A 12,040-nucleotide genomic window follows, 5' to 3' on the forward strand; every position below is an offset into this window, starting at 1 on the left:
TTCTCTCTTAGATGACACCTGGACATCTCCTCTGCCAAAGCTGGAGGTCCACAGGACACGAAGATGCTCAGCGTCCACACAGGTATACATGGCCGTGACCTGCTTGCCCAGGACCATCGAACCACACGGCATGCAGGACAAAATTACGTAGTTTGCTGTGCCCAAAAGATAGACGTGACATACATGTTATGAACCTGTGAAACCAATGTTCAGGATGCCTTCAGCAGAGACCTTCCCAGCACCCACACCTCGACCTGTTCTAGCACAAACGCCGTGAATGAGGTTATTGTGCAAGTCTTTTGCTGGACAATTTATGTCTGGGTTTTATCTTCTGGTACCAGGTGCATCTTTAGCCTTGCTTTTTTATTTATTTTATGGCCTTGTTAAATGTCATACTGAAACACGGGGCCTTTTTTTTTTTTTTTTTCTTTTGGTTTTTCTGTGTAATAGCACTGGCTGGAACTCACTCTGTAGATCATGACGGCCTTGAACTCACAGAGACCCCAGTGCTGTGACTACAGGCATGCACAACTCATCTAGCTTCAAGATTTGAGTTTTTACACTCAGGATTGCATCATCCTTGGCTTCTCACAGCATTGTGGGCGTTATGCATTCTGCTACTGGGCAGTCCCTGCAGGCCTTCTGTGCACACACCACTGTTTCTCTGGGACAGGCCCCGAAGTGGTTCTTCAGCTCCACTGAGAGCAGTCCTTTACCAACCCAAAGCGGTACCTCAGCACACCCTTCTTCCAGTTTAACTGGTTGCTGAGAAGATGGCATTCTGGCTTAGGTGTCAGGCATTCTCGGTTCCTGTCCTATGCTCAGGTATTATTGACATCCTAATACTCATATCTATACCAAACCGCTTACAAATGCAACTGACACTCCCAGCTCAAACTGTCCCCCCAACAACACCCCCAGCCGAGAAGATGGAAATGAAATCCAATTTCACACAAGCTAGACAAGTGTTCCACCACTGAGACACATCCTATTATGTTGTCTTTTAACAAACACAAGTTTCTAACTTTGATAAGGGTTGCAATGACCAAACTTCCCCTCACAGTCAGCATATTTTGGTGTCAGAAAACCACCTCGGGTATTCCCCTGTGGCCTCAAGCACAGGGGTGCTTGTCTTTGCATAGTAGGTTCCCTTGGGTGGGAAGCATGTCCTCTCTGGTTTCAGGGCAGGGCCCCCGCTTCCGCCTGCTTGTCTCCAATGTGCCTGGGGTGGCCAGGGCTTTAGTCCTTGTGTCAGTATGAGATCCTCCTGACCTTAAGATCGGGTTGGGGTGTTAGGGACAACTCGGTCACTCTCCCTCAAAGTCAGGGGGGGATAGTGTCAGGTGGCCCATAATGTCCCATGTTAGGCTGCAGGCAAGGACACCTGAACACCAAGCATCGCCAATTTGAGAGGGTTGTGGTCAACTGACACTTGGCTTTATTCCCACCTGACTCTGTGGAAGCTCAGGACACAGAACAGTGAGACAATATATGTGAGCTGTCTCAAGCCCTTGTGTGCGGAAAAAGCTGGTACTGAAGTCCTTCCCAAGAGACAACTCCCGACAGCTTGACCAAGGATGGGTCCTATGTTTTAGCCCCTATGATGGGCTCTCTCCTTCGAAAGATCTCAGACCGGAGTCCCAGTGAGACACACACACACACACACACACACACACACACACACACACACACACACACACGGGATTAAGTTCCAGCTGGTCTGTGTTTGGATTTTTTTTTTTTTTCTAGACAAGGCTTCTCTGTGGCTTTGGAGCCTATCCTGGAACTCTCTCTCTGGAGACCAGGCTGGCCTCAAACTCACAGAGATTTGCCTACCTCTGCCTCCCAAGCCTGGGATTAAAGGCGTGTGCCACCAACGCCCAGCTGCATTTAGATTTTTAAGGTCAAGTTCCAAAGGGCCACCAGAAATCCTATAGCAGGGCAGTTTTCAGAGGCAGGGAGCTTAAGTGGACTTGTTTATAGCCCAAATCACAGTCATGAGGAGCCAAGGACAGTCCTGTTCCCACAGGCCCTGGACCAGAGCTGGAACCCACACGTGAGGGGGGCGGGTGATGGGGGATGGGGCATGGGGCGGGGGAGGGAGCTGCAGGCCAGAAGGAATAGCAGAGGCCCAGCAGCAGGCAGGAGGTTCCAGTGACTCTAGGAGCAACTCTAGGAAGAACCTGTTAGACACCAGTCCTCCGGAAGTGTGCTAGGAACAGTCACTGGGACAAACCAGCATGGTGCCCTGCCCCAGGGCCAGAGGCCACCAGTACCAGGACTATCAGCCCAGACATGAGCCGTCACTCTTACCACACCACAGCAGGCAAGCAGGAAAACCCCATGAGAGAAAGTTCTAGCAGAGGGTCCAAGGTGCCCAGAGTCTGGTCATGGCCTCAGACCTGAGTTTTAGCAGGAGGCTAGAGGTTGCCTAGTGGGACCTACCACCTGTCCAGTGTCTGGCCATTGTTTGGAGCTGGGGATAGGAAGGAAGCCAGGGCTAGAGCCCGCTGGCTGGGAGAAGCCTGGGCTAGGAGAGAGCCATCCCACCAGGCTGTGGCTACATCCTGGACACAGGCTGCTTTGTGAGACCTGAGCTGGCCCAGCAGCCTTCGGAACAAAGGCCTTCTGTACACGCCGAAGCTTCCCCTCCTCCTCTCTCCCAGGCAGAGCCCCCAGGGCTCCCATCCATCCAGCTCCCCCAGACAGAGCACACGCGCTCGCACGCGCACGCACACACACACACACACACACACACACACACACACACACACACACACACACACACACACACCACACACCACACACACACACACACACACACACACACACACGTCAGGCACATCCGTAGCCCAGTATAGGAAGAGACTCTGCTGTAGGAGGCACAGGGAAACAACTAGAGCTGTTCCACTCAGGGGAGGCACAATACTTCCTGCACTGTGGGGCATGTGTGACTCCAGCACAGTGACAACCATGCACCACGAATATCCCAGTGTCCCAACAAGAGGACGTTAAAGGAACAGTGGAAGAGGGCAGCAGCCTGGTATCCCCACAGACAGCTCTACCATGCATGCGTAGGTCCCCTCCAAACTTCTCAGGAGGACTAGCCCATGGCGACTCCAAAACTGCAGCCAACAGGGCTCTGGACCTCTGCCCCCACGCCGGCCCCAGTCTGCTCCTCTGAGACCCTATAAAGACCCCTACACAAGTGGGCACATCCTGGGGCCTTCAGTGACCAGGAGCCATGATCCAAATCAAGCCAGGCAGGGCACCAGCCAGCCTGGCCAACTCCCGCTGACACTGACTCTGTAGTTGGTGCAATACACTCTTCAGAGAGGCCTCCTGGGCACTCAGTGTCCTGATCACCTTGGCTGCCTGCAGGCCTTGGGGTCCTGGTGACTTGTCCTTACTTCTCACCAGCCGATGGGGTCTTTGGGGCGGGGCAGGGTTACTGGATGGCTCCCAGGAACCCTGCAGGGCCACCAACTCCCTTTCGACCGCTTCCTGCAAGGTCTTCCTTATGGTGCTCCACTCTGGCCGCTGACCTATGCCTCCAACCTGTATGAGAGAAGATAGAGAGGCACCTGAGCCAAGGGCAGCTCTGTTCCCAGGATGACGGACAGGCCCAGGTGCGCCAAACAACCCTGCAGCTCCAGAACTTGAAGGCCAGGTGTTAGCTCATGGATCATTCCCACCACAGAAAGACAGGCCATCCCAGGGACCAGTTAATAAAAACAAAACAAACAAACAAAAAAAAAACAACTGGCTAGGTTGAAAACATTTGGCCCTCAGAGAGTACCTGGAGCCCACACCAGCACCAGCTGGGACACAAGGACCCAAAACCCAGGGCAGCAGGATCTCTAACCTCAACTCTCCAGGGCTCCAGGCCTACTGGCTGCTGGACCACTGGGCAGTTTCTTTCTAGTCTACCACATTCCGTGAGACCCTTCAGGACATAAAGGAAGATTCCAGAGACACCCACTACATCCAGGATTCAGTGCAGCGTCCCCCACCAACCTGTTCCACCGTTTGTCTTCCCACTGCTAGGGTGGGGGTGGGGGGGCATAGGGTATTACTTCTAACCCTTAAGGCAGACCCTATCAAAAGATCTTGTAGATGGCAGGCCTGGAGTGAAGGCCACACTGACGAGGTCTTCGCAGCCACTAAGCCACTCCAAAGACCCCAAAGAGCCACCTTGAGTCCTGGGTGCTCTGCTACATGGGCTCTGCCTTCATGGTTCTTTTTTTTTTTTTTTTTTTTTTTTTTTTTTTGGTTTTTCGAGACAAGATTTCTCTGTGGCTTTGGAGGCTGTCCTGGAACTAGCTCTTGTAGACCAGGCTGGTCTCAAACTCACAGAGATCTGCCTGCCTCTGCCTCCTGAGTGCAGGGGCCGTATGGCTGACCAACAGGCATATGCATGGTGGAATGGGGTTACAAGGGCAGGCAGTCTGCACGGGGTTGCCTACCTCTCTATGGGGGTCCCTGGGGAAAGTCCGAAGGTGGCAGTGAAGGATGGCAGGGCCCCTTCCCTGCAAGCCGATGCTGTTGGAATTTGCTGTCCCAATATATCACCATCAAATTTAAACTTTTTTTTTTGTTTTTTTAAGACAGGGTTTCTCTGTGTAGCTTTGGAGCCTATCCTGGCACTAGCTCTGGAGACAAGGCTGGCCTCGAACTCACAGAGATCCACCATCAAATTTAATCCAAATAAGTAAGGTAATTCATCCAGAGACTTAGTCAAATGGTTAATGCACACCCCCCCCAAAAAAAATAGCACGTCCAGATTAGGGGGGAAAAAAAAGGCAGGGCTGGAGGGTGGGTTGGGAAGAGTGGGGCACAGCAGCTGCCTGGGAGCTCACCTGGGCTTCCCATGCCGCCCGCCGGGGCTCAGCCACTTCCTGGAGCTCCTCCTGCAGGGCCTGCAACTCTTGCTTTACCAGCGCCAGCTCACGGAGCCCATGTTCAGAGATCATGGGCAGCACTGTGGGCTGTGAGGTCACAGCGGGACTCTCCAACGAACAGGCATCCAGAACTGTATCCTGCAGAGACCCCAGTGAGATGGTCAGGGACACACATGGGGACAGAAGATGTAGACGTCGATGGGGCAGGGGTGGCCTCCCCAGGTCCCACTGTGGACAGGGCAGCTCATGACTCCCCGGCTACCACTTCTCTAGCATTCAGGGAAGCACAGAAAGAAGACTTCTGGGAGAACCAGAGGTGAGGACCAGAAACATGAGGCCTCCGCTGAGGCCCAGAAGATGTCCTGAGCAGAGGACCCCTTAGAGCCCCCTCTCTCCTCCTTCCTCAAGGTAGGAGGATCTTCCAAACCCTACCACCAATGAGCCTAGGGCTCCCGGCCAGGGCCAAGGCCAGGGCCAGGAAGGGTGGGGGCAGCAGGGAAGACTTTCTCACCATCCACTGCCAGAAGACCAGCTCGCAGCGCCGCCACTCCAAAGCTGCCTCCAGACGGATGTTCTCACTCTCCAGTGCCTGCAGAAGCTAGAGAAAAAGACACAGCTGGGCCAGACTGTCCCTGACCACCTCCCAGGCCAAGCCCTAGTCCAGGGGGCCTTTGGCCAGAGTGCTTTGCCCAACAGTCCGCTGACTAGAGGCTGTCCCAAAGCCTGAACAAATGAGGAGGCCCAAGACTGCGGAGCCTGCTGGGCCATCCCATGTAACTTTGGGAACCCCCAAAGGTGCTGGGGATTTGTGCACAGGACAGGGCCATGGGACGCAGCTCATGCAGGAGAGGGAAGGGCGGGGCCAGGTCAGAAGATAACCACTGCCTGCCCTCAGCAGAGCAAAGCCTGCCCTCAGCAGAGCAAAGCCTGCTCTCAGCAGAGCAAAGCCTGCTAGTCCTTCACTAGCAGCTTTGCATCAGGGGCAGAGCAATCCCCATGCTCTGACCTCTCCTTCCTGAGGAACACTGACTGGCTGGAGCCAGAAGCTCCTTGTCTCCCTCCCTTGGTCTCCTGGCTGGGAACCCCAACTTGGAGGCGCCCTTCTAAACACAGATCATCCAACACACCTGCTCCTCCTAGAAGACAGAATGCTTAGTAGTCTGTACATTGAGAGTACCTCTGGATGCCCTGCAGGTGCCAAGTCTAGTCAGAGGCCCAACCCACACAGAACCTAAGTGCTCCACCCTTGACACTTGGATGGGGGACCCAGAGAGGACGCTTGCAGAAGACAGCCCAGGCCAAGCCCTCCTGACCTAAGACCTATACCCCTGCCCCTCACAGAGGATGCAGGAAGGGTCCATGGCCTGAGAAACTGGGGAGAGAGACCTTGAATGCTAGCCAAGGCCAGTCCACTGGGGCAAGCCCAACACAGACAGGGGGCAGAGCCACTATAGCCATGGAGAGAGGTGGAAGAGTGGTGAGAGACATAAGGGACCAGATCAGGGTGAGGGGGACACACAGGGTTGTCTGCGGGCCTACCACCCAGCACCAAAAAGCAAAGACCCTACCCACAGCCACAATGTACCTAAACACACCATCAGAAAAGCAGATAAGACAGATTCCAAGAATAATCCCCAGGAGGCCACGTGCCCCTAGACTGTGGGGTTGTGAGTGTGGGATGGAGGAGCAAATAAGTCCCTCCACCTTCCACCCTCAATTCTGCAGTCTCCTGATGCAGCTATCGCCCCGAACCTCCTCCCCAGTAGCAGCAACAACACAGAGGGTGCAAACAGAAGGCCGTGAACTCTACACTGACCAAGGGAAAGCACTGGGGATGCAGCAGCATGCATGCCTGACTGCTAATACACCCATGCAGGCGTCACTCCAGAAACTCCCGGGACCTGACTGTGGGTGGGCTGGATCCAGGCTTTATCCAGCACCCCAACAAACACACACAGGAAGAAGCTGATCTGTGGCCTTGGTTCACCTAACTCCAGTCCTGTGTCATCAGCACAGACAAGCTGCTGAGGCTAGAGGTGCCTTAACCACTCCCTCCCAGCACGCCCCCAGTGGTCCTACAGCAAAGCCCCAGGCAGCACTGGATTTAGCATGGGAGGACCTGGCTGTGATCCAAGGGAGTCAGTTCCAAAAACAGCAGGATCTCCATGACACAGGCTAACAACAGCTAGCCAAGAGGAACCCCTGTGGGGGCCGTGATCAGTGGTGTGATCAGTGGTGTAGCAGAAACCAGAGGCCTCCAGCCAGACCAATGACTCCAGGCAATGAACACTTGTGAGTAAAAATGAATGGGCTAAAGGGTAAACTGTGTATGACTCAACGGGCCACAGCACAGCTTCCGTGACAAAGTTTCTTCTTCCTTTTTTATTTATTTATTTATTTATTTTTGGTTTGTTTTGTTTTTGGGGGTTTTTTGTTTTGTTTGGTTTGGTTTGGGTTTTGTTTTTCTCTGTGGCTTTGGAGGCTGCCCTGGCACCACCACCACCTGGCCATTTTTTGCTTGGTTTTGTTTTTTGATTTTTCTTTTTTTTAAATTTGGTTTTGACCCAGGCGTTGGTGGCGCACGCCTTTAATCCCAGCACTCGGGAGGCAGAGGCAGTCAGATCTCTCTGAGTTCGAGGCCAGCCTGGTCTCCACAGCGAGTGCCAGGACAGGCTCCAAAGCTACAGAGAAACCCTGTCTCGAGGAAAAAAAAAAAAAAAAAATGGTTTTGATTGGGGGGGGCAGCTAGGGCAGATTTGAGGAAATGGGGAGATAAGTGGAATCAGAATGCATGATGTGAAATCCACAAAGAATGGATGAAAGTAAAAAATAAAACAAAAGGATCTTCAAATGTTGTCTCAGCACCGCAAGGCCAAGCACTGGCCCTAACAGGCTGGGCTCAGCCCAGGATTTATTCAGGGATACAGGTCCAGCTGGCACCAATGGTCAGACACCAGACCAGGTGAACACACTTGGTTCACAGCAAGGCATAACAAACCACCCAGAGAGCCAGGCAGGTAAGTGGTGGTGGCACACACCTTTTTTTTTTTTTTTTTTTTTTTGGTTTTTCGAGACAGGGTTTCTCTGTGTAGCTTTGGAGCCTATCCTGGCACTCGCTCTGGAGACCAGGCTGGCCTCAAACTCACAGAGATCCACCTGCCTCTGCCTCCAGAGTGCTGGGATTAAAGGCAGTGGTGCACACCTTGGGAGGCAGAGGCAGGCAGATGTCAGTGAATTCCAGGCCAGCCTGGTCTACAAAGTGAGTTCCAGGACACAGAGAAACCCTGTCTCGAAAAAACAAAAACAACAACAAAAGCACCCAGGGCACAGAAGCCCCAATCTGGAATCTCCCAACCAGCCTTGCAGTATGAGCCTGGCAAGATGACAGAAACCATGGAAACCAGGGTTCTAGCCATCTGATCCTCACCCCTTGATCCTCCAGTCCCACCTGCCCAGCCACAGGACAGGACAGACTTTTGACAAGGTGGAGGAGTACAGTCCTGGGCCACAGAAGGAAGGGAGTTGGGCCTAGAAGAAGATGTCACCCAAGCTGAGCTCCAGCTTGGCTGCAATACATGTCCAATGCCAACAGCCAGTCAACCACTCGGCATGGTCTATAGTCTAGCCCTTAAGTGATGACCAGTGCTGGACCTAACCAGTAAACCCCAGAGATAAGCTGACCAAAAGGAAGAAACCAGTGATAGGTGAGTTGGGCCCTAGAAAGACAAGGAGGAAGGTCAGCACAATGGGGGGAGGGGGACAAGTGGGAAGAACTGAATATCCTGGGAGAAGCTGGGATGGGGCCAATACTGATGCTCTTCTCAGCCTCAGACAGTAGCCACCTCATCACCAGGTCTCATGGCCTGCTGTCTTCCAGGTCTGCTCTCTCTCTTTTTTTTTATTTATTTTATTTATTTTTATTATGTATACAACATTCTGCTTCCATGTATATCTGCACACCAGAAAAGGGCACCAGATCTTATAACAGATGGTTGTGAGCCACCATGTGGTTGCTGGGAATTGAACTCAGGACCTCTGGAAGAGCAGTCAGTGCTCTTAACCTCTGAGCCATCTCTCCAGCCCCCAGACTCTCTTAAGATTTAGGTATACTTGGGAACATCAGAAGCCCATTGCCTAGGGCAGCCGGGCTTGCCAAGAACCAAATGGCTCCTGGGCAGCAAAGCAGAACTGAGGCCTACAAACAACCAGGGCCTGTACACTGACCTACCTCAGTAGACCTCCCCACGCAGACCCCTGGAGAGCCTAGCCCCAGGCTCTGAAGAGCAGCTAGCTATCCCCACGCATACTCGCCCTCTAACAGCTCCAGACACATCAGATAGAGCTGGCAGCTTCATTCCAGACCTGAGATCAGTGTTCCTCCCAGTGGTCCCCCCTCCTGGACACGGCACCCCTCCAACCCCGACAGTGCCTGGACAGATAACAGGCGCATGCAATACCTAGTCTGCCTTCCTGGGCATCAATGGAACAGGGAGAATCCTAAGGGACATACTGGTCACCCACAATAGCGAATGACAGTGGGTTTGGAAAATACCCAGAGACACAGAAGTCAAAGCCTAATCCTAGCCCAGGAGTCCCCAACAGACTGCGCCCCACCCCAGGCAGCAGCACCCACTCCAGTACCCAGCCAACACTCACCTGCTGACCGTTCTCTGGGTCCCTGAGCATCTCTGTTTCGGCAACAGAAAGATGGCCAAGTCTCTGTTGGCTGTGACACCCACTGGTGTACAGGTGGATCTGCAACAAAGTGATACACCCAGGCTGTGGAACCACCCTGCAGCCAGATCTCTCTCAGCTGGATGTGGGCGCCTTAGAGACCACTTATAACCAGGAAGGACAGAGCCGGGCTCAGGGTGAACCAGTAATGCCGGGGCAAGGGGATGCAGAGTTGGGACACGAGGCAGTTTCACCCAGGGCTTCCACACCTCGATCACCAGGAGGACACACGGAATGTGCGCAGGGCCCTGCTCCGCTGATAAAGGGGAGGCCTAGCCTACGGGCCAGAGCTGGGGGACCCCAGCGGTGGGTCCAGTGAGCCAAGAGTGCTGACAGAGACAGACCACAGGGAAAGGCAGTGCAGAGCACAGGGTAAATGGGTCCAGTATGGAGAGCCGTGTGCCTGGGCTACCTTGCTGAGGAGGGTGCACTGCTCCTGCTGACTGGACATAAGGCAACGCCACCTAAACCGCAGCTTTCCCATCAACCATTCCACTAGTCGGAGATCCACCGGTCTCTCTGTTTGCACGTGGGGTGCAGGAATTTCACGGCTGGCCAGGATATCACACTAGAGAGGGAACAAGAGTCAGCCCTGCTATACACCCCATCTCATCTTAAAGGGCGGAGCAGACAGGGAGGTGTGCTGCTAACATAGAAGCATGAATATATATATATATATATATATATATATACACATATATATATATCATATATCCCATATATACATCCCATATACACCCTATATACAACACATATACATCCTACATATATATCATATATATATATCCTATGTATACATCATATATATATATATCCTATATATACACCATATCTATATATGTATATATATATATATATCCCATATATACATCCCATATATACATCATATATATATGTCCTACATATATATATATATATATATATATATATATATATATATATATATACTCAGCCCGGAAGCTGGATGAGCCCTTCTGAAGACTGCATCAAGGGCAGATACCATGTCACTTGGGACCACAGAGAAACCCATACAGCCTCACTGCATACTCACCTCACACTGGGGCAACTCATCACCCAACTGCACACGGGTCTGGGCAAGCAGCTGCTCAAGCCACGGCCCTCGTGCCAGGAGCCAGGACAGGGCCAGCAGCAGTTCCCGGCTCCCCTGAGAACCACCCTCGGGAGACTGCAACAGCGCAGACCTAGGGTAGCCTTGGGAGACCAGTGCTGACTTCACCACGCGGGCTTGGGCCTCTGGAGTAGGAGGAAATCACCAGGTCAGGGGGTGCCAACCTGGAGATGTCACCTGGATCCTTCCGGGGACCCGGGTGCACCCCTAAGCTGAGAACCCGCTCCGAGTGGACAAAGGAGGCCCGGGGGCAGGATGTCTGTGAACGGTTGGCCAGTCTCAGAGCCATTGCCAGCCAGGGTGAGCTAGGGAGAGGGTGGTGGAAAACAAGACTTCAGGAGGTGGGCGGGACAGAGCGGCTAGAGATGGGGGTGCCTGCCGGAGGGGGCTTTGGAGTTGAAAAAGGAGGACTTACTGAGTTAGGGCAGAGTGAGGTCGACCGAGTTGGGGAAGTGGCAACAAGGGCCCTGGGGCGCGGCTTTCAGGGAGGGCGGGGCTCACCTGGTGCAAGGTCGGTGGAGGCATTGTTTGCAGCAAGCGGTGAGAGCACGCGGAAGAGAAGCTGCCAGAGCGCTGGGGCCTGCAGCGAAGGAGGTTGGCAGTCAGCGGGCATCAAGGTATCGCCTACATCGGCCCGTGACAACACCATCCCCGACTCCGACCCCGACCCCGACCCCGGTAGCCTCACCGCCTCTGGACGGTCAAACTTAGCCCGGCGGAAGATCTCGGGACTGGGCCCAGCGGGCAGGGACCGACTCAGCGCAGCGATCGCCTCAGGCAGGGCCCTGGCCGCCCCTTCCACCCGGCGCCCCCGCCGCCCCATGCAGCCAGCACCAGGCAGCCTCGGATCGCCCGCCCGGGCCCGCCCGGGACCAGCCACGGATCGCCGCTTGGGACGGGCCCGCCTTCTCTGCCCGGGTCCAATGAGCGGTCAGGCTGGCGTTTGAGTGACGACCAGTCTATCCCGTAGGCAGGCACTTCCGGGGTCTGGTGGGCGTGGCCCGGGACTTTGGAACTCGCCAATCAGCACCGCTAGTCACCAACCTCCTTGGCAACCTCCCGCGCGGGTGGCGCGGGGCTGGAGGGCGCGCATGCGCCCGAGTGTCCCCGGGAGGCTCCGCCCTAGCCCCGAGAGCGTGTCTCTGCGAAGCCGCCCCGGAGCCCGCCGCCAGGGGGCGCCGGGGACCCGCGAGGAGAAGCGGAGCCCTGCAAAGTGGGTGGCGAGTTCCGGGGGCCACGTCGCCAGGAGTGTGTTGAGAAAGCAAGCATCCTCCCT

At 54.2% G+C, this 12,040-nt stretch overlaps 1 protein-coding gene across 1 annotated transcript; it reads right to left on the reverse strand.

Moving 5' to 3' along the window:
• Window positions 1–958: 958 nt before the first annotated feature.
• Tedc1 (tubulin epsilon and delta complex 1) lies at window positions 959–11,666 on the reverse strand. The gene is made up of 8 exons (XM_027416683.2): window positions 11,453–11,666; window positions 11,266–11,344; window positions 10,687–10,889; window positions 10,048–10,203; window positions 9,558–9,656; window positions 5,413–5,499; window positions 4,860–5,039; window positions 959–3,558 (listed from the first exon to the last, which is right to left on the reverse strand). Exons 1-8 carry the CDS (start codon window positions 11,585–11,587, stop codon window positions 3,229–3,231), a joined length of 1,269 nt encoding a protein of 422 aa, XP_027272484.1. The 5' UTR covers window positions 11,588–11,666; the 3' UTR covers window positions 959–3,228.
• Window positions 11,667–12,040: the final 374 nt, after the last annotated feature.

Source organism: Cricetulus griseus, chromosome 5 (genome assembly GCF_003668045.3).
Source record: "Cricetulus griseus strain 17A/GY chromosome 5, alternate assembly CriGri-PICRH-1.0, whole genome shotgun sequence".
Lineage (NCBI taxonomy): Eukaryota > Metazoa > Chordata > Mammalia > Rodentia > Cricetidae > Cricetulus > Cricetulus griseus.